The 23251-nt window shown below is 43.7% G+C and overlaps 2 protein-coding genes across 2 annotated transcripts in view; one reads left to right on the top strand and one right to left on the bottom strand.

Annotated features, from left to right (window-relative positions):
• Positions 1–23251, bottom strand: part of WRNIP1 (WRN helicase interacting protein 1) — a 42592-nt gene that overhangs the window by 4507 nt on the left and 14834 nt on the right. The window contains exons 2-4 of the mRNA XM_081873069.1: positions 20780–20971; positions 18557–18801; positions 7429–7652 (exon numbers count right to left, since the gene is read on the bottom strand). Of these exons, the coding sequence (XP_081729195.1) occupies positions 7429–7652; positions 18557–18801; positions 20780–20971 (661 nt within the window). The remainder of the gene's footprint in view (positions 1–7428; positions 7653–18556; positions 18802–20779; positions 20972–23251) is intronic.
• The window catches only part of MYLK4 (myosin light chain kinase family member 4), a 98016-nt gene continuing 93494 nt past the window's right edge, over positions 18730–23251 (top strand). The window contains exon 1 of the mRNA XM_081873039.1: positions 18730–18863. Coding sequence (XP_081729165.1) covers positions 18808–18863 — 56 coding nt within the window. The 5' untranslated portion in view covers positions 18730–18807. The remainder of the gene's footprint in view (positions 18864–23251) is intronic.

Below are 23251 nucleotides of genomic sequence, written 5' to 3'. Positions count from 1 at the left end.
CAACTCAAGCAGGCGGCAATAAACCAAGCAGCTGGGAGTCTCATCGCAGTCCTGGGAATGGCGTCGCCTGGTCTCTTAAAACCAAGATGGCCTTTAAATGCTGAGAAAGGCAGTGTGACCTGTCCCCCCCACCTTCTTCTCCCCCAGCTGGCATTCTTTCATGCGGTGTTTCTAAGCCGCTTGAAATATTCATTGAGCATGCTCAGTACTCGCTGAGCTATTTGTTGCAAGGGTGGGGTTTCCTTTACATTTTAGCAGTGGTGGGTGGAAAAGACAGACCGGCAAGCCCAGCTATATTAAAATATTGGATCTCTCCTTTGATTTCTATGGGCAGCAATCTGGGGACATTTAAAATAGCTTCTCCATGAACCAGGAAATGAGAATCATTGTACAGCACCGAGCTTCTATTTGCATTCCACTTTTCCAGTTCCTTGAGTGTTCACTGCACACTGCATTTGTTGTGTTGTGTTATCTTATCTTATCTTATCTTATCTTATCTTATCTTATCTTATCTTATCTTATCTTATCTTATCTTATCTTATCTGGGAGCCTCATATTATGAGGAGGAAGGTACCAAGCTCAAACAGCTGCATGTAGTCACTTCTGACCTAAAAGGAAGTCGTATGAAAAGCTTAGTTTCCTGACGTTACAGTAATGAACATGTGTGACCCATATTGTGATGGGGATAGTAGTTACTACAGTGGTACCTCTGGATGCGAACGGGATCCGTTCCGGAGCCCCGTTCGCATCCTGAAGCGAACGCAACCCACGTCCGCGCGTACCGCGATTCGCCGCTTCCGCATGTGACGTCATTTTGAGCGTCTGCGCATGCGGCAAAACCCAGAAGTAACGTGCTCTGTTACTTCCGGGTCGCTGCAGAGCGCAACCCAAAAAGGCTTAACCTGAAGCGACTTCAACCTGAGGTATGGCTGTATGAAGAAAGTGTACCTGGGACTTCAAAACGATTTTGATAAAAGTCCCTCACCAAAGAACCCTGAATAAACTTAGCTGTCGTGGGACAAAAGGATGGGCCACTTTATGGCCTGGTAAATGTTTAAAAATCAGGAAGCAGATTTATAGGTGGTACATGACCCCAGTCAAGCTTTCAAAAATTTATCATTTGCCCGATAATAAATGTTGGAAATGTAAAGAGACTGAAGGTACATTCTTTCACCTTTGGTGGACGTGCCCAAGGATTAAGGCTTTCTGGGAAATGATCTATAATGAAATGAAAAAGGTATTTAAATATACCTTCCTGAAGAAACCAGAGGCCTTTCTCCTGGGCATGGTTCGCCAATTGGTGTCAAAGAAGGATAGAACTTTCTTTACGTATGCGACAACAGCAGCAAGAATACTTATCGCAAAATATTGGAAGACACAAGATTTACCCACTCTGGAAGAATGGCAGATGAAGATGATTGACTATATGGGACTGGCAGAAATGACCGGCAGAATCCGAGACCAGGGAAAAGAGGCGGCGGAAGAAGATTGGAAGAAGTTTAAAGACTATTTGCAGAAATACTGTAAAATTAAGGAATGTTAGAATGATGTTGGATAGAAATTAAGTGGTTTTCAGCTGTGATGCTTAAGAGATATGGAAAATAAGGTTTGGAAATAAGTAAAAGAACTAATGGTGAGGATTTGCTGAACAAACAATTTGAATTGGAATATCAGAAAGGGAGGTATGAGGAGGTCTGGAAAATAAGTCAAAAGAAAATAAGTGAATGGAAACTTTATGTGTTTTTAAATTGTTTTTATTTTTGTATTTCTGTATTTTTGGTATTTTTTTTCCTTTTCTGTTTTTTTTTTTTGTTTTGTAATGTATTAAACTTTAATAAATATCTTTAAAAAATTTTTTTAAAAAAATCAGGAAGCAGAAAGAAGGAGAAGAGTAGCAGAAAGCACTCACAATGAATGGGTATAAAAAGTGAGTTCTCCAAGGATAGGGATTAGGTCGCATTGTGCCAATATGTTCAGGTAAGTGCAGTACTTCACTTCACTTGTGAAGTCTTCTGTACTTATCTTAAACTCCTAAAAGTACACATATGAACCCATGCTAATATGAGGAGTGACTGTATCTCCATGCCAGCAAGGACTATACCCAAGTATAACTTGGAAATGAGACCAAACACCACATAATCTAACGTCTGCTCTCAGCCACTGCAAGACAGTCCATTGGCCAAATTCTATAAGATTGTGCTATTTATGATGGGCAGAAGCTGGAATAATAATTATCATGGTTAACAACTAGGGAGAGAAAAATGGCCGCTTTCGTTGCACTTTTCTTGCCATCCTCCCCGCAATCACCGTCACAGTCATATTTTGTACAAAGTTTAGAAAAGAACCTTCTCTCATCAAAATATTTTAGAAATAGTTTGCGTTGTATCACTAAGAAAACATATTTTACTGTTCAGGAAATGGATAAAAATGCCACTTCCGGCAACAGAACGAAGCTCAGAGTTGAGAATACATGAACAGCATTCATTCAAAGACTATTTAAATACTAGCACGTAACTAGTTAAATACAAGGAGACAAGCCTAATCCTCACAGCGCAATCTCCAATTCCGATCTCCACCGTAAAGACAGACAGAAATGGCCAGCGTTTGTGACACGTCATGGTGCCAAGTCACGAATTTAGCAAGAGCTGGTATCAAATTAGGGATCCTCGCATGTGGTTATATGCAGGTGCTCTGACATAAGCAAATTGCAAAATTCATTTCCTTAAAAAGGAGTGCCAAAAATAAATCAAATAATTGAAAATTTCAACTAAGTATTGGTATGAATGTCAATACTGAGCACCGGCAGGGATTGCATTTAAACGATACTATGTTTTTTCGAAGAAAAAGCCATGAAAACTCTTAACTCATCCTGCCAACAGCAAAGTATTAAGTATATAAATGGGAGATTTTTAGGAAATGTGAAGCACCAGTCCACAAATCATGGTGGACTAATGCCCATGTTGGGGGTTAACGATTTCCCTAGGTCTCCTCCAGTTCTGAAGGCCAGAGTTTAAAGAACATTGCTGTGGCTCTTTAAACAGTTTACATCACACAATAAAACCATATCCATATACTGTGTCAGGTTTATTCCTGCTTTAACAATAATGATGGCACATAACTGAAACCTAGAATGGTAAGCACTGCTGTTTTAGAGTCCTGTGTCTGTCCTTCATCCCTTTTGCTGAAGATGGTACAGTGGCGCCTCGCAAGACGAAAAGAATCCGTTCTGCGATTCTCTTCGTCTAGCGGTTTTTTCGTCTTGCAAAGCAAGCCCATTGACGGCTTAGCGGATTAGCGCTATTAGCGGCTTAGCGGCTTTTAGCGGCTTAGCGGATCAGCTGATAAGCGGCTTAGCAGCTTAGAAAAAGGGGGGGGGAGGAAAAAAAACCCGCAGGAACTCACAAGACATTTTCGTCTTGCGAAGCAAGCTCATAGGGAAATTCGTTTTGCGAAGCGCCTCCAAAACGGAAAACCCTTTCGTCTAGCGGGTTTTCCGTCTTGCGAGGCGTTCGTCTTGCGGGGCACCACTGTATTAAGATAACGTAATGAGGCCCAAAGTCTGCAAACCAACAGAATCAGAATGACGACATCAGCTGCAGCTGTGTCCTTGCTACATATCTGAATGTACCCCAGTGCCAAGAATTCTCTGCACAAAGCAAAATAGCAGAAGGCCAGTTGATCCCTTCTCCCCAACATTATTGATTTCAATGCATAGACATCTCACCCAGATGGGAAGCATTCCGACATGCAACACCCCAACCCACGCAGCTTGACATGGCCCCATCCAGGAAAATCCTTATCAATTGAGTCTGCTGGTTGTACAAACTGCAATTGACGCAAGGTAATATCACCAAGGCAACTATCTGTAAACAAACAATAAACGTCCATAAAAATGGCACAAGTAGTTTCTTTCCCAAATAGGGAAAGCTATCTTAAACAATAGCAAACGCAGTAAATAAAGAGTTCACTTTTAATGTTATCAGTAGTTCAGTGCTCATTTCTTCTCTTTCCAAAATAGATTTTTTTCTTGAACAATTGCAAAAGGGCACTTGTGATATACCAGTGGTTGAGAGCTGGAATGTCGTTCTGGTAATCTGACATTTTGTCGCTAAAGAGCTTACGTCTTCGAGCTTGGTAGTAAATCATGTACAAAAGAAGACCGTATGCAAACGACTGAAATCTGTCCCCATCTGCATGTTTCCAGAGGGAGGAACATAGAAAGAGGACGATGTCCTTGAGCAAACTATTATCTTGTGTCGACTGCAGTAGTCATTATATCACCACCCTGTTCATTGTTTTATAGTTGTACAAACTGGCACTTAGAGGTTTCCCAGTAAAATAAAACAAAATGTGTATTTCTTTTGCAGGGAGAATCCTAATACCATGAAGGGGAAGTGTGTACGCACACAGCCAAAATCTTTGCATTACCATATTTTTCCGTGTATAACATGCCCCAGTGTATAAGATGTCCCCTATTTTGGGGACTCCAAATTAAGAAAATGGGGGGAGCTTACCAAGAGTTGTTAAGCTGTTTTTTTTGGGGGGGGGGGGAAATGCCCAGAGATGTTCGGCTTTTTTTTGGGGGGGGGGTGCTGAATATCGCTCACCTGAATGATCGCATGCGTCGCCAAAGGCACCAATCGTATGCCCGCTCGCCGCCACCAGACGCAATTCACCCGTCCAATTGCCACAGCGGCAGCCAATAGACAGCAGCCACCACTCAAAGGCCCAATCAACACTGAGAATCTCCTGATTGTGCTGCAACCAATTGCCCGTCCCCCCAACGCACTACCAATGTATAAGACAAGCCTCATTTTTAAAGTTATTTTTTAAAGAAAAAAAAACCCTCGCCTTATACAACGAAAAGTACGGTACAGTGGTACCTCGCGTTACATATGCTTCAGGTTACAGACTCCGCGAACCCAGAAATAGTGCTTCAGGTTAAGAACTTTGCCTTAGGATAAGAACAGAAATCGGGCTCTGGCGGCGCGGCGGCAGCAGGAGGCCCCATTAGCTAAAGTGGTGCTTCAGGTTAAGAACAGTTTCAGGTTAAGAACAGACCTCCAGAACGAATCAAGTACTTAACCCGAGGTACCACTGTATATGATTTCTTAAAATATAGATCTGTACATTACTGAAAATGCTCGTGAGGCAACACATGAAGCACCACAAGCTATTCTTAGCCACGGACAAAGCGGTTTTTACTCCACCGCCACACAGTCCCCAGGGAGACCCGGTATGCATTATCCTACCCCTTTCAATGTTCTTCCCTCTGAGATAAAAGCACGAAGTTCACAGTATGTTCCCCTCTCATGAGTTTCATCTTCCCAGCAGCAGGGCCTCCTCAAATTCTCCACACCTATTGTTGGAACAGGTGCAGAGGATATGAAGAGCAGCCTGTGGAGATGAGTGGGCCTCTGAGAATGGTCTCTGGAAGGCAACAGCTATCTTATTAGCCAAAACCTTCTCGCTCAGGCAGTCTCTTGGGTAGCCCTGGAGGAGGAAATGAGGCTGGGCTCTTTTGTATTTTTAGAATTTTATGTATTTGGCTTTCTGTTTTATTGGTTTGACTGGCACTGCTAACGTTGCTGCTGTTGCACTGCTGCAGTCCTTTCGCTAACGTATCACAACCTGCTTCAAGAGCAAAGGTAGGTATAAATTCTAAAAGTAAATAAATGAATGGGTTTCAGCTAAACCACAGTGGCTGCATTTGAACGTCACAGTAAATTATGGCTTGTCGTGATGGAAACAAGCCTAGCTTCCCCCCAGGATCATGTGCTCCCTCCCTTCTTCTCTTCTAGTGTGGCTGCGAGGAGGAGACCAGAAGATTTTGCTTCTGATACCAATTAACCACACCTGAACTCTAAACTGTGGTTAATGTCATCTATGGTTTGACGAAACAAGCCAGCTTCATAAGCAATGGTTTAAATTTATATGCTTCAAACAAACCATAACTGAGATTAACCACAGTTTGTTCAGACAGCACAGCAAGCTGTGGTTAATCAAACATGAACTCTTCCTCTCATCTGTGGTGGGAGAGAGGAGAGTATGCAAGCCTAGAAGCTAGGCTCATTTCTAAGACAATAACTATGGTTTTTTTGTGACTGCTCAAAGCCACCATAGTGATTAGAATTACGGCATACATAGGCCCAGTTCTGACATAACGCTAAGTGATAGTTTAGTATTATGTGAACATGTCTGATTTATGTGCTCTTCCCTCACCTCTGTGAGATTTGTTTTACTTGAAAAAAATCTGTGTTTAGCATTGTCTGGGAAAGGACAAACTGTGCTTCATTTAAGCTATGGTATAAACCAAGACCAAGCTTTACGTTTATGATCTTTACTTGCTTTAACAAACCATCGTTTAAATGAAACAATGCTCACTGTTCAGCCACAATAAATTCCAATTTGGGTAAACTGTGAACAAGACGCTCCATACGCCCTTGTTCTGGCTGTGGGGACTGCATCAACCTTCTTGCTGTCCCTCCTTCATGTGACATTAAAATACAGTTTAGCATCATTTATATTTTATTTATCGAGTTTAGATCCCACCCTTCCCTCCGAAGGAGCCCAGGCCCACAGGCATTTCGCCCCTTCAATTGCCGAAAGAAACCTATCTTAAAACAAAGCCTCGTTGGCATGTTGGCCAACACTTTGTATGACTGAGTTGCGGATCAACTCTGCCAAGGGAACCTTAACATTACAGAAGGGGAGCTGTTTCAGTTGCAAGCAAAGACCCTACCTGCCTGCAGACTGTCTCGCCAGAGTGGTGCATGCTCTAGTTTTCTCCCGCTTGGACTACTGCAATGCGCTCTACGTGGGGCTACCTTTGAAGGTGACCCAGAAACTGCAATTAATCCAGAATGCAGCAGCTAGACTGGTGACTGGGAACGGCCGCCGAGACTTGAAAGAGCACATTGGCTCCCAGTATGTTTCCGAGCACAATTCAAAGTGTTGGTGCTGACCTTTAAAGCCCTAAACGGCCTCGGTCCAGTATATCTGAAGGAGCGTCTCCACCCCCATCGTTCAGCCCGGACACTGAGATCCAGCGCCGAGGGCCTTCTGGCGGTTCCCTCATTGCGAGAAGTGAGGTTACAGGGAACCAGGCAGAGGGCCTTCTCGGTAGTGGCTCCCACCCTGTGGAACACCCTCCCTTCAGATATGAAGGAAATAAGCAGTTATCCTATCTTTAAAAGACATCTGAAGGCAGCCCTGTTTAGGGAAGTTTTTAATATTTAATGCTGTACTGTTTTTAACATTTGATTGGGAGTCGCCCAGAGTGGCTGGGGAAACTCAGCCAGATGGGCGGGGTATAAATAATAAATTACTACTACTACTACTACTACTATTATTATTCATTGCTGAGCTGGGTACCAAGCTTCATTCATAGCATTGCATCACAAGGGGCGTTCATTATCAGCTACTCACCGGCTCGGTCATACAGAATGTGGGATCGCTGCAGTCCCTCCTTAACATGATCTTCTGTGATGACCATTTCGTTAACAGAACAGCCATGTGTGCTACTCTGCTGCTGGAGCTTAGTTAACCTGGCCTGAACAGCCATCTGGAGTCCATTCAACCCAGTTCTTGCATCGCCATCACAAAGATACGCGAGGGTGTTTACAGCTTTTCTCTCGATGCACACGCAGCATCTGAAATGAAAGACGTGATATCTGAGTGCATTTCCTATTGTCCACAAGGCCACATTTCTTTGCCCTGACCACTGAGAGCCAAATGGATATGAGCTTTATCCCTAACTAAATGCCACAGGAGTTAAATATTAAGGTAAAAAGGTAAAAAGTAAAGGACCCCTGGACTGTTAAGTCCAGTCAAAGGCGACCATGGGGTGCGGCACTCATCTCGTTTTTTGGCCGAGGGAGCTGGCATTTGTCCTCAGATAGGTTTCCGGGTCATGTGGCCAGCATGACTAACAAGCTACTGGTGCACGGAGAACTGTGACGAATGCCAGAGCTCATGGAAACACCGTTTACCTTCCCCACTGCAATGGTACCTATTTATCTACTTGCACTGGTATGCTTTCGAACTGCTAGGTTGGCAGGAGCAGGGACAAAGCAACCGGAGCTCACTCCGTCACGGGGATTTGAACTGCTGACCTTACATCGGCAAGCCTAAAGAGGCTCAGTGGTTTAGACCACAGCACCACCCGCATCCCTTAAATATTACAAGGGCTTTAAACAGAGTATGAGATCCACAAACTATGCCTTAAGCATGCTAGAATCACCATAAAAAATTCCTTCCAGTACCACCCTAGAGACCAACTACCGTATATTCTCAAGTATAAGCCGACTTTTTCGGCATATTTTTTATGCTGAAAAAGCCCCCCTTGGCTTATACTCGAATGATGCGGGCGGTGGCGGTGGAGGGACGAGTGGCCCGAAAGGAGCCCTTTCTCGTAGCTGGTCCTGCCACAAAAGCTCATACCAATAACAAACTTAGTTGGTCTCTAAGGTGCTACTGGAAGGAATTTTTAAATTTTGTTTTGACTACGGCAGACCAACACAGCTACCTACCTGTAACTAGAATCACCATGGACATTTTAACCATTGTACGAAACCTGTCTGTACTTGCAGCCAGACAATGGGCAAGAGAGACAAACTTTGTAAAGCTTTATCTACATAAGATTAACTTTAGATTTGATCAGGGAGTCACACTGAACGGGGACTAAGAAAGCAACTTCCTGCTTTATTTCTATTTTTCTTGAATTGAAATAGAACCTAACCCATTGTTTGCGTTGCTCATGTTGAACTGGAACTAAAAAAAGATCTTAAGGCTTGCACCCAATAAGTGTCCTGTCAATGTGAATATTCCCTCTTGCCCAATGGGACTTCCCCATGCGGGCACCCTGTGCCCTCCTCAAATATGCTCTGGAGGGTTGAGGGAAATCACAAAACAGATTTCAGGGGGTGGTGGTGAAAGGAGGTTTCCATTGTGCCAGCATGAATCCTTGCTGCTGTATTGCATGCAAACCAAAGCAAGACTACAACGGGTTCAAAATCAGGGTTTGGCCATCCCTCCCCCCCCATGTGAAACTCAGTAGCACAAAGATGAGCAACAATGTGAACGCTTTAAAAAAAAATAGGAGAAAAAAGCTCAATATCAGGAAGCATCAGGCAGGTTAAAGGAAAAAATTTACTTTAACCGAACAGTAGAAAATTGTAGAGCAATTTGCAACATGATGATGTCATGTCCTGCTTTCCTCAAGGGCAGACAGAGACCTGCTGCCTTCGACAGCTGCCTTGAGTTCTCCATAACATCTTACCCTACTTAAATAACAAAATAACCCAAAGATCGGTGTTGAAAGATGCCTGCAGGCCCCACAACCATTTGCCTCAAGCTGACCATAAAGATAGCAGAATTTACAGATTTTGAAAAGAGGTGTTAGTATTGCTGTGAAAAGTCAGATTAAAAGGAGGGAGGAGAGAACAGGCCTTCAATTTACAGAAACTATCAGCACTGGAGATACCGCTGCCAGTGATTTAGAAATGCCCCCAAGGAAAAAACCCACACACTTCAATTTCTATTGTAGAAGATGTCATTTGCAATTATCACATTTGTTTCTTTCACTCATCCATTTTATCACCACCTTCTTCCAAGTTGCTCCTGTTGGGCTACATGATCACCTCCATTTTATCATCACAGCAGTCATGTAAGGTAATAATAATACAGTGGTACCTTGGTTTAAGAAGAGCCCTGTTTAAGAATGATTCAGTTTACAAACTCTGCAATACCAGAAATAGTGTTCCGGTTTGAGAACTTTACCTCGGTCTAAGAACGGAATCCGAACGGTGGAAGGGCACCAGCAGTGGGAGGCCTCATTAGGGAAAGCACGCCTCAGTTTAAGAACGGTTTCGGTTTAAGAATGGACTTCTGTAACGTATTAAGTTCGTAAACTGAGTTACCACTGTAATAATTTATTGTTTATATGCCGCAAATCTGACTGGGTTGCCCCAGCCACTCTGGGCAGCTCCCAACAAAAATAGTAAAAACACAACACAACATCAAAAATTAAAAACTTCCCTAGGTGGGCTGAAGATTACTCAGTGAGCTTCATGGGTAAATGAAGATTTATACCAACACTCTAGCCCAGGGGTCAGCAACCTAAGGCTCATGGGCTAGAAGTGGTCCGCGGAGGTTGTTTGACCGACCCACGAGCTGCCCCCGAACTGAGTTCCCTGCTCACGTGCTGCACTAAACTGGCACAGCGTAGTGTGGGGACTCGCTTCCACGGTGCTGAAAATTGCGTCTGCACAAATGCAGACTCCGAAAATCACATATGCGCAGACGCCGAAAATCACAGGCACACACACTCACACAATCAGGCCCACAGAGGGATCTTCATGGGACCAATCCGGCCCAGGCAAGATAAACCTTGCTGACCCCTGCTCTAACAACTACACCAAATGGTGGTTCCATCTCCTTAACATTTTTGCGAATACAGAAACACAGCCAACCTATTTTTCAAGGGCAGGAGTTGCCACGCTTCAGAATCCGGCACGTACAGCACTTCAACCTGTGCTGTTTCCAGCTCATTGACTCATTGCCCTTTTTATCCAACGGGGATTAGTGCGGGGAGACTGGAACAGACAGCAATTCCTTATGGAGTATGTTGGCACTGCACATAAACCCAGGATTGCCAGAGGTTCCGCACTTCATTCACTGAAGGATTTACGGTCGTTTTCTTTAAATGGTTATCAAGCGGCTAGAGAAGTCAAGGGATTCGTTTTGAATTGATCTAATTATACCCTTCAATAACCAAATCAGTCATTTAGAGAAGTGCGTTTATCCACAAAATATCAACATGGGTGCTTGGGAATGTGAAGTGTTGTGGTGGAATTTAGAGCAGGGGTGTGGAACAACAGGCCCAGGAGCCAAATCTGCCCTTCCAGGGGCCTTGGGACTCCTCCTAGGCCACAACCCTTTCCCCAGCCACTTTGAGTGGTTTCCCCCCAGTTGGAATGTGTCCTTGAACACTGAGAATGTTTCTTGCTTGCCTGGGTGGAGGTTAAAGAGGGATGTGTGAGTGTGGCGAGAAAGTAGGCTACTGCTCAAAGCTAAAATTTACATTTGTTACTTTGGCCATTTTGCCCCCAGGTGGTTTTCCCAGAAGAGTATGTGGCCCTCGGGGCTGAAGAAGGTTTCCTACAGATTTAATCCAAAAAGCAAAATGGAAAGCTAGTAGCCATCGTAAGAAGAAAGGATGCGTGTGTGAACGTCAACCTGATTCTAGGAGTTAATGAACAGCCTAAAGTACACACATCTCACAGGCTGGGTGGCTGGGTCTGAAAAACCACCAGATTTCACCACCTCAGATACAGACACAGGCTCCCAGCTAAACACATCACAGGTAATGCATGTATAGGTGGCGTTCGAAATTAGCCAGGCGCCAGGTGCGTTTTTTAACTGGCACAGGTTCCAACTGTAACCACATGGATATCTCTGGATGCCAGATTTGCGATTGACATCTCCATCTTGCTGGCCCCTCCAGCATTCTTAAGCAGAAGAGTTTATTAATTGCATTTATATCCCACATTTTCCTCCAAGGAGCACATGGTTCACCCCCATCCATAATAATAACAAAATCTCATCACAAAAATAGCACCTAGACATTTAGTTGTCGCGACGATAACCTAGGCTTATTGGCAATTAGCCTATACAGTGGTACCTCGGGTTACATACGCTTCAGGTTGCATACACTTCAGGTTACAGACTCTGCTAACCCAGAAATATTGCCTCAGGTTAAGAACTTTGCTTCAGGATGAGAACAGAAATCGTGCAGCGGTGGTGCAGCAGCAGGAGGAGGCCCCATTAGCTAAAGTGGTGCTTCAGGTTAAGAACAGCTACAGGTTAAGAATGGACCTCCGGAACGAATTACCGTATTTTTCGCTCTATAACACGCACCCGACCATAACACGCACGTAGTTTTTAGAGGAGGAAAATCCGTAGGCATGCCACCCGTAGGCATTCCCTCCATAACACGCACAGACATTTCCCCTTCCTTTCTAGGAGGAAAAAAGTGAGTGTTATGGTGCAAAAAATACGGTAAGTACGTAACCAGAGGTACCACTGTATATCTGGGTTTCTAACACTGTCTATAGCTCACCTTCCTGTAAAATGTACTTAGAGAAATGTGCTGGGAGATTTTCTTGCGAGAGACCATTTAAACAATCGATCTTTATATGATCTGTTCCCGCACAGAACTGTTCAGCACATCTTGCAGATTGTTCAGAACTCTCTGACATTGTTTTATACGTACGTTTCATGCCTACACATGTTCTTGGCCTAAGGGCTCCTATCTTTCCATGTAATTGGATATAGAGGCGCATTGTGAAGAACGATTGCTACCATGATATACAAGAATACAGTCATAATAGGATTACCTGGCACAGGCCAACAGAATTCCTCCTAGGATTCCTACCAGGGTGTCTCCCAGAGGAAGCTGCCAAGCTGCAAATAACTGAAGGCGGGACTAAGCACCCTTTTCTCCCTGCTGCCAACAGCGTGCTGCAAGCAGAATAGCTTTAGGTGACTCAAGCAAGCTACTGCACAAAGGGAGAGGGGACTTCAGTTTACTTGTATCCTTTATACCTGGCCCACTAACCCAAGTTCTCAAGGTGGATTCCAATGCATTAAAACTATAAAATATGTTTTCCAACATACAATAAAATAGACAAGAGTAAGTCCATGCAAAATAACATGAAAAGGAGTACAGTGGACGCTCGGGTTGCAAACATGATCCGTGCAGGATTCATGTTCGCAACCCGCACCTGCGCACACGTGGGTTGCAATTCGGCGCTTCTGCGCAAAGCGTGATTTAGCGCTTCTGTGTATGTGCGACTGCCAAAACCCAGAAGTAACCCATTCCAGTATTTCTGGGTTTCGGCTGTCCATAACCTGAAAAAACACAACCTGAAGCATCTGTAACCTGAGGTATGACTGTATATTAAGTTTTCCCCAAGCGAGAAATGGCTGCCAAAGCAGCCAGATTATTATTATTATTTTAAAAAAGTGTCAGTACCCAGAACACACTATTTGCAAGTGGATTTGAAAACCAGCAGCAAACATGTTCTTTGAAGCAGGGACCAGCACATAGGTAGGTTTGTCCTTAGTACAACTGGTAATGGCCCCGGGCAATTTTGCCTTTGGTATACAGTGGTACCTCGGGTTACATACGCTTCAGGTTACATACGCTTCAGGTTACAGACTCCGCTAACCCAGAAATAGTGCTTCAGGTTAAGAACTTTGCTTCAGGATGAGTACAGAAATCGTGCTCCGGCGGCACAGCAGCAGCAGCAGGAGGCCCCATTAGCTAAAGTGGTGCTTCAGGTTAAGAAAACTTTCAGGTTAAGTACGGACCTCCAGAACGAATTAAGTACTTAACCCGAGGTACCACTGTAATGTCTAAACTAGATATATACACCACACAGGGAGACAAAGAAAGAACGCTCATTGCTACCTGCTCTGACCTTATATAAACCAGATGCTCAGTCACTGAGTAATAGTCTCTCCCTTTGGGTGCCATTTCCAAGGAACCCCTGATGCCTGTGTACTGGGATAGTTCAGTCGGTAGAGCATGAGGCTCTAAATCTCAGAGTCGTGGGTTTGAGCCCTATATTGGGCAAAAGATTCCTGCATTACAGGGGACTCATGGCCTCTTTCAACTCTACAATTATATTTATGATTCTACTGCCTGCAAGGAATCCATGTGTTCCTGGCAACAATGTTTGAAAACTACCAATATACACCATAATGCTAAATGATCATATTCTATTACTCTTTTAACTAAAAAAAAACAGTATTATAGTACCTGTTTGACTGGGCAGCTAGAGGAGCAAAACAAACTATGAACTTACTTGCCTGAGATCAAACAGGTGCCAGGAGAATAATTAGCATTCACCAAAAACCGAGAATGCACTTCCCCCGATTTATTTTTTTTAATGCTGATTAATTGCTTTAGCACAATACTATTTTACAGAGCTCAGTGCTTTAAGCAATACATCCCTCCCTCCCCTGATAACCTGTGTTGAAAGGGATCCTAGAATCCGCATATTTCTGGGAGAATGCCTATTAATCATTTGCATATGGTAATTAAAAAATGTGCGCCTTTGAAAACCGCCCGTTCCTCAGCATGGAATCCAAGTTAAAAACAAATTGTTAATAACAACTTTGTGGTGGGCAGAAGCATCAAAATCAAAATATTTATATGTACCTGTTTAAAGCAAAATAAAAGTTAAAAAAACACAAAACTATTCTTTCTTTACTGGTTTGAGGAATTTCTTCGTAATTACGAAGGATCTGATTATTTCAGCCTTATATTAAAACATACCTACGTTTCCTCTTCTGCTTCCATATTGTACGGCTGCCCATTTATCCTACATGAGGTAACAATTGCAAGTCAGGAAACTAACCTACTTTCCAACCTCTGAATATATCCCCCCCATACTCTCATCTTACACTTGCACTATTTCGTATTTTTGCCAGTCTCCCAAATTAACACGGGACATAATTGGACACCAAGGCTTGATGTTTGTACCTTGTAACCGGTGATACCTAGAGACAAAAATATAAACAGGCAGGAAAAACACCCTAGGACCTTGCACCAGCTGACCTCAGGGTGGCATGTTACCTAAAAGGTAAAGGAAAACTACAACTAAGTGCACAAGAGGAAACCTCCACTGGAATATTGCTAATCTCCTTCACGCAAGGCAGAGTTAAACTGTGGAATCAATTCCCACAAGACGTAGAAATGGCTGCCAAGAGGATTTGACAAGTTCATGGAGGAGAATGCTCCCAATGGCTACAAAAAATATGGCTATTCTCTAACCTCTTAATAATAATAATAATAATAATAATAATAATAATAATAATAATAATAATTTTTATTTATACCCCGCCCTCCCCAGCCAAGACCGGGCTCAGGGCGGCTAACAACCAATAATAAAAACAAGTTGATTAAAATACAATTTAAAAAACAAGATTAAAATACAACATTTAAACATTAGGATGCAGCCTCTTCACAGGAGGAGAAAGGAAAAAGAAAGAGGGGGAGGGAATCAAACTGATTCTAAGCCAAAGGCCAGGTGGAACAACCTTGTCTTACGGACCCTGTGGAAAGAAATCAGATCCTGCAGGGCCCTGGTCCCATGAGACAGAGTGTTCCACCAGGCAAGCCGGAGCCAGTGTTGAGAAGGCCCTGGCTCTGGTTGAAGCTAATCTAACTTCCTTAGGGCCCGGGACCTCTAGGGTGTTGCTATTTATGGACCTTAAGGTCCTCTGTGGGGCATACCAGGAGAGGCGGTCCAGTAGGTACGAGGGTCCTAGGCCGTGAAGGGCTTTAAAGGTCAAAACCAGCACCTTAAATCTGACCCTGTAATCCACCGGGAGCCAGTGCAGCTTGAAAAGCACTGGGTGAATATGCTCCCATGGCAGAGACCCCGTGAGGAGCCTCGCTGCAGCATTCTGCACCCTCTGGAGTTTCTGGGTCAGCTTCAAGGGCAGCCCCGCCTAGAGCGAATTACAGTAGTCAAGCCTGGAGGTGACCATCGCATGGATCACTGAATGCCTCTGAATACCGGCTGCTGGGAACCAGAAGTGGGAGAGGGCTGTTGTACTTGGGCCTTGCTTGCTGACTTCTTATGGGCATCTAGTTGGTCATTGTGAGAACACAATGCTGGACTAGATGGAGCAGAGCTTTTCTTATGTTCTTATGGAGAGTGCAAAGGCATGCCATTAGCCCTCCATGCAGGCAGTTCTTTTCTTTGCTCCTGCGTTCATATACAAATCCACCTGAAGGTCCCACCAAGGAGGCGCCAGACTTTTAAATTCTTAAACAACTCAGGAACATAAGACCTCAAAAACCGCCTCTCCCCATATATACCCTGCATTCATCATCGGAGGCCCTTCGTTGTGTGGCTCCTCCACGTGAGGTTCAGAGGGTGGCAACACGAGAACGGGCCTTCTCTGTAGTAGCTCCCCATTTGTAGAACGCTCTCCCCAGGGAGATCCACATGGGACCTTCATTATATATATATTTTAGGCAGAAAACATTCCGCTCCAACTAGGCCTTTGGCTGATAAATATCCTACAGCCTTTTCCATGTGTCTGTGGGGAGGGTGTGTGTGTGCATGCGCGACTGGATTGCTGTTTGGTTTTAATTATTTACTTGTTTTTTATCCTGTGTTTTATACTGTGAGCTGCCCTGAGATCTTATGATTAAGGGCAGTAAATAAATCTAATAAATTAATAAAACAAAAATAAAAAATTTCTGCAGCAGAATTGTGGGATGAAGCCGCGTCAAGGCTGGGGTACATCATTTGCTGGGGGAAACCAGAGAACAAGTCGCTATGAGAACACAATGCTGGACAGGATAGGCTTTTGGTCAGATCCACTAGAGCTTTTCTCACATTCACTGATTCTAACATATAAAGGGCACCTAAGAAGTCTTGCCATTTCTTGGCTCTGGCTATTGCTTATGATGTGACCTTGACCAGCCCTGCTAACCTTTCGGCGCTTCTGTTTATACATGTTTACCCAACTGGCAGAACCGACAAGGGTAATATATAAATATATTTCCACTTCCTCCGGCTAGCAGTATTATGCAAGTGCTGTACACATCAACTTTAACTCGCTCCTTATGAGAAACGAGTTTTTGTGTTTTTTTTTTTTAAAAAAGTATCTTACACCTGGCTCCAGTTGGTGAGCCAACAGGTTCTAATAAATAAATAAAAAACAGCACCAAGCTGATCCCTAAGGTCTGGTCTCCATTGACAGAACAAATATTTACTCAATGCATGCCTAGGGTCTAGTGAAATATAATGCCTTGGAAGAAAGCGGTGGAATTGTTCCTTCTACCTACATTCCACCCAGAAATGAAAGCCTCCCAAACCCATCCAATGAGTCACCGTAAGCACAGCTGTGGAATTATATGAAGCCTGAGAAGCAGTGCTGCTCCGACCCACACTTCGCACTCACAGCTCATGCCCTGTTGCAACAAAAAGAATAAACAACCGTACAAACCCAGCATCCTAAATAAGGAAACAGAATTCCTACATTTCCCCTAACTTATGCAATCTAGTTAGGAACTTGCAAGTACTGGAGCAAAAAAAGTCACATCAAAACTGAAGAAAAGAGAGGTCTTTATGCTCCCCTAGCTTTCTTTCTTATAAGTGAACCGGAAGCGTTTTCTTCCAAGAGAAAGTTAGTTACAGTGGTACCTCTGGTTACGTACTAAATTCGTTCCGGAGGTCTGTATTTAACATGAAACTGTTCTTAACCTGAGGTAACACTTTAGCTAATGAGGACTTCCGCTGCCGCCGCACGATTTCTGTTCTCATCCTGAAGCAAAGTTCTTAACCCAAGGTACTATTTCTGGGTTAGCGGAGTCTGTAACCTGAAGCGTATGTAACCCAAGGTACCACTGTACAGGTACAGGTCACTTACAAATTACTTAAGTCCTATTGATTTGATTCGTGGGACTTAAGCACCCATTTTTTCCCCAATGGATTGGAGGCAATATCTAAATCTGTCATGAGAAATATACCAGCGTGTGGTCTCTTCCTCCCCCCTTATCGCCATGCAAGGCAGACACATAATACAGTGGTACCATAATACAGTGGCACGGCGGCAGCAGGAGGCCCCATCAGCTAAAGTGGTGCTTCAGGTTAAGAACAGTTTCAGGTTAAGAACAGACCTGCAGAACAAATTAAGTTCTTAACCCAAGGTACCACTGTAATGAGTTCTGTCTGGCGTGCGAGGAGGAACATGACTAATGACCCTTTAGATTATGGCCCTATGCTTCAAAGACCGTATGCCCAACCTGAAGTAGCCTTTCCCTCTTACATGTAGACTTCAGAACTTTTAGGCTGAGTTTAGAGACAGAGAAGAAAGCATAACAGAAGGGTTTGAATATTTTTAGCTGAACTTCTCTTATTTCCCCAGATTGTTTGGCATTTTTGAATGGGTAATTTGTGTCTTGTTGTTGTTTTTTAAAAAAGACATACAGCACTGGTTATGCAGGAACAATTCTTCTGTCCCCGCTTGATTTGCCGTCAAACAAGCATTCAATTACATTTGGGATCGAGAGATTCAGGATAAGAAGAGAAGGGATATTTCGGCTAACACTTGGCTGTTATATGATGCATTTGTAGCCAGCAACAAGAACGACGGCATACAAATGAGACAGTAACCCAAATCAAATCCCCAGCTGTAGTGCACTTTAATATATCCTGCAGGCAAATCAGAAATTGCAACAGCTGGCGTAATGCTCTCTGTTGTAATTCGGAAAGCATAGGTTTTAAGAAAGAAAGAAAGAAAGAAAGAAAGAAAGAAAGAAAGAAAGAAAACAGCTTTGCATTGGTTTTTTATACCGTTTACGGTGAGCATACATGCATCCTTTTCCCCTATGAAAAGGAGTTTTAAAAGTATTCCCACCCCCTCCGAACCACTCCATAACCTCTTTCTCACTCCTGCTCTGGCAGGCTGTCAATGGATTCCTTGGGTGGTGTGGGTTAACATGCTGCGCTCCGCAAAGCATACTTACTCAGAGTCCTTGCTGTTGCTGCCATTCACAGAGCCAGCGGGTTGCTTGCCTTGGCTTAGAATCTGGATCCCTAAGGACTTGAGAGCTCGCATCAGAATAGCTTCCATCGCCTCGACTGAGAGCTTCTCGAGGACAATAACGCGGCAGCGACTCAGAAGAGCCGAATTGACCTGGAAAGAAGGGTTTTCGGTGGTTGCCCCGATCAGCGTCACGGTCCCGCACTCAACGTGAGGAAGGAAGGTATCCTGGAAATGGGAGGGAAGCAGAAGAAACTGGTCCCCATCAACGACAACTTGAGGCATTCCCCGTGAGTACAATTATTTTACAATGGCAATTGCGATTTTCCGTTCGCTCAGAGACTGAAGCAGTTCCGTTTGGGACGTTTCGCTGGCAGCTTGTCCAAAAACCAAACTAGATGCTCTTGTTTCCCCCCCCATACATAATTAAGGTGTGTGTGGTTTTCACTGAGGTGGCAGTGCATCTCTCCTTTCCTCTACCTTCAACAGAACCAGGATCTCTCTTCCCCAGGAGTGACCAGGACCCTTAAAGAAAATTCTCCTAGCTGTGTCGTGGCAGTGGTGGGGGGCAACCTCTGTTCCCTTTCTGGTGGGAAGTAAAGAGATTTGCCTCCCCAAAGGCACCACATTCCCAATACCAACCACACAGGCACCTTTCAAGGAAAAACCAAGTGCATAGTTGCATGCCATATATTAAGCAAATTCTTAATTTGGTCTGTAATAGCAGCTTTATTCATACCATTTACAGTGTATGTTGAGGGGCTGTGTTGTGTAAAAAAGAAAAAAGTTTCTGCAATTTTTGCTTTACTGTTCGAGATACAGAGGCAAAGTGTTCACATATTCATCATTACTGCAACGCTAAACTGACAAAAGTGAGTCCGTTGTGCCTCTTTCTCCCCAAAAGGATTATTCAGAGAGGTCGTAAAGAATCATGTAACTCTGATATTTTGGTGGAAAACAATTCAAATGCGACTTTAGGAATTCATGGAACATTTTACTCAGATCTCCCCATCGCAGCAATCCATCATTCAAAACATCTTTTAGAACTTTCAACACCTCTTTGTGCCCAGAGTTCTCATATTCCATTTTGACTGCAGAACTGAAAACTCTAAGATGCAAGTGTAAGAAATTATGTAAAAATCCAGTCAGTATTGCCTTTGCTTCCCTGCCTCTTCCCCCTCACCCCACCCCCAGACTTAGGGATGATGCATTTGCATGTTTATTCGCAGGGTGGGAGTGTATTTCGAAATGCTGGACTGCCTGCCAACTTCCTAATCCCAAAGCTTGTGGTTTAAACTAGACTGTAGTCTTCCTAATGCTGCAAATGAACTCTCAATTCAGTCAGCAAAGAGATGCCAGACGTGTAGTTTCAATATAGGTTAAAAGAAGTTTAGGTTCTAGTTTTGAAAGCCAAATGCACGTCAACAAACTCAGGGACAGATTCCTGCTTGCTGGGTGACCTTAGGGCACTTAGAATCATAGAATCATAGAATCATAGAATCATAGAGTTGGAAGAGACCACAAGGGCCATCGAGTCCAACCCCCTGCCAAGCAGGAAACACCATCAGAGCACTCCTGACATATGGTTGTCAAGCCTCTGCTTAAAGACCTCCAAAGAAGGAGACTCCACCACACTCCTTGGCAGCAAATTCCACTGTCAAACAGCTCTTACTGTCAGGAAGTTCTCTTTCATTTCTAATCTACCTTGTAAGGTAGAGATAATAAAAAATGGGATAACCCCACCATGTAGGTCACACAGAGAACCTCAGAAAAAGGATGAGACATTATATTTTATTTCATCCTCACTGCAACCCTGTGAGGTGGGTTAGGCTAAGAGATAGTGACGGGCCCAACGACTCATAATAATAATAATAATAATAATAATAATAATAATAATAATAATTTACTATTTCTACCCTGCCCATTTGGCTGGGTTTCCCCAGCCACTCTGGGCGGCTTCCAACAAAAGATTAAAAATACAATAAAATTAAAATACACCTAGAGAGCTTCATAGCCGAGAGGAGGTTTGAACCCTCACCTCCCAGAGTTCTAGTCTGACACTTTAACCACTATGTCACACGGACTCTCAGTCGAGATGCTAGAAACCTATCAATTTAAGTATTGCTCAACCACATCGTGTAGAAGCCATTCATTTCCAAAGGGAGGCCTTCCGACTACTTCCTACTGAGACGGGAGCAATCGATACCTGCTGAGACTTATTGAAACGGTGTATCTCGTCGATAAAGAGGATCGTTTTCCTCTTGCAGAGCCTCTTTTCATTTTGCGCTTGAGCAATGACCTCTCGGACGTCGTTGGTTTTGGCACTCGTGGCCGACAGGGTCACAAACCGTGTGCCGTTCTTCTTGCTGCTGTTCGCGATGATGTGAGCCAAGGTGGTCTGAAAGGAAGAAAAGCACAAGGGTGTTGATTTTCCTCCGAGAACTCAAAAGACATGGCTAAAAGGCATTGTGAAGAGTGGGAGGGGGAAACAGTGTTGGGATGTGAAGAAGCGAAGGAGTGTTTTGGGATAGAAAACGTCTCGTTTTCTTTTTCTGATTGGAAAATCTATTTGGCATTAGTTGAAAAGGACACATTATTCTGACAGGAAGAGAGCGCGAAAATTACTATCCCCTGAAGGGGAATCCAAAGAGCTATTTTAGCCAGTGGGAGAGAAGGTTTCTCTTTGGACAGCAGACTCTCAGGCCATTTATCACCAGCTGGCTTCAGAAAGCCTCTCCATTTTCAAAAACAGATTGCCATGTTTCCAAAACACAAGCCCAAATCCTCATTGGTCTCTAGTTCTTTGTATCCCAGGCTTCCATGGTACAAGAATCAGCTTGATACACCAAGCTTGGGAGTGCTCCCATTTGTTACTTCCATTATTATTACGGATATCGGTAGGCAGATTTGTGCAAGCAGAAAGCTGCACACCATTCACACAAGGCAGCCATCTTGGATTTCTGCAGATTGCTTGCCTCATGGACTTCTGCAGATTTCTTCCTTCTTGCAGCTCTCTAGAGGGCATTAAATGCAGCACTGAAGGATCCCAGACTTTCAGGAATAGCTTTTTTAGGGAGTACTGCAGCAGGAAGGAGGTGGGAAACCCAAATTCCACATGTGGAGGCTTTGCCTGAGAGAGATCATAATGCAGCACTATTCAGTGGCTGATGCTTGAGGTTTGGCAGGAGTCATCTGTCTCTGCCTGGCAGCCAACTGCATGTGATTACGGGGGGAGAAAGACAGGTGACACTGAACACTTTTGTCTCTGGCCTATTGGTATGTAACCCCTCCCAACAGATCACTACCCTAGGAACTGCCTTTGATAGGAAAACGGTCCTCCTCCCCATGCATTAAAAACCAACAATAATAGCCACAAGAAACTGGGGAAAACAGATTGTATTTGATTTGATCAACAACATATTGGCATCTTTTCACCAAAGCCAGATTAAATGTATTCCCATCAGAAGTGTTAAATGGCAGACTGAAGCATATTTTATTGCATTGCGTGGCAGCAGCAGGAGGCCCCATTAGCTAAAGTGGTACTTCAGGTTAAGAACAGTTTCAGGTTAAGAACTTACTTCCAGAATGAATTAAGTACTTAACCTGAGGTACCACTGTATTGGCAAATCGGCTGGGTCAATCTGAAGCCTACTATATCAAATATCTTCTGGACGACAAGTCCAATGATATCACAGTGGCTGTGGCAAAGTTTCTTTCAGTAGTCATACGAATCAAAGATCAACATACCCATGACTAAACAAATAACGCTTCGGTCTCCCTTCCTTGGCGGCGGCGGCGGGGGGGGGGGGTTGTCTGTATGAATCTGTATTTTATTCTGAATCCATGTTATGGGTCGTTGGACCCCAATAAAGATTATTATAATTACTAATTTGGTCAAGAAAGCAGCAAAGATAGCCCAACTTTACCACTCTGTTCTACAGACCATTGAAATAGCGTGTGCAAAGTCATTTGAACGCCAGATGCATCATATGCCTACTAAAAGCATTAATGTTATATACTTAGTTCAGATTATTTCAATAAATTAATCCAAAGGTTTTGTGTGTTGCATCAGACTATTTCGTTGCTGACTAAAGCTTTCGCCCACACAACTGAGCGTCCTTTTTGGCTGTCAGACTGATTTATCTTAAATCAATCGCCTTTCTGTCTTTGCCCCCCTGGCAGGACTCGGCAGTTATTTATGGACCCTCTTTGGTACTCCTTACAGCAGGACTTCTCAATTTGTGACCTGCCAAAGCAAACACAGCTACCAGCGTGGTTTTGTGACCTGCCTTGACAATTGCCACCATTTCTGTGGTCCAAGGCAAGACACACACAAAGCGGGGGCAGCTTTAGTGACCCCCGGTGGGGCAGCATACATGGAGTTTGATGTGTGGGGGGGGGGGTTGCCTTTGGCACCTCATTTCTATGAAAATATTTTTAAGTACAAATTTGGATGTTTTGGTACATTTGTCACAAAATTCACCTTGGAAAACCCCAGCAGAGCAGAAATAGCTCAGTTTACTTAAGCTATCTTTTATAAACACCCCAGGAGAGGAAAAAGGGAAATAAAGAAGGAGGGAAACCCAACTCATAACAAGAGAAGAAAGAATATGCGACTGGAATAGAGAAAACGGCCCTATACTGAGGAAGACTGTATATACTCTATACCTTTAAAGAG

The sequence above is a fragment of the Podarcis erhardii genome (genome assembly GCF_964252035.2).
Source record: "Podarcis erhardii genome assembly, chromosome: 8".
Taxonomy (NCBI): domain Eukaryota; kingdom Metazoa; phylum Chordata; class Lepidosauria; order Squamata; family Lacertidae; genus Podarcis; species Podarcis erhardii.
This window is presented reverse-complemented; position numbering and strand designations above follow the sequence as displayed.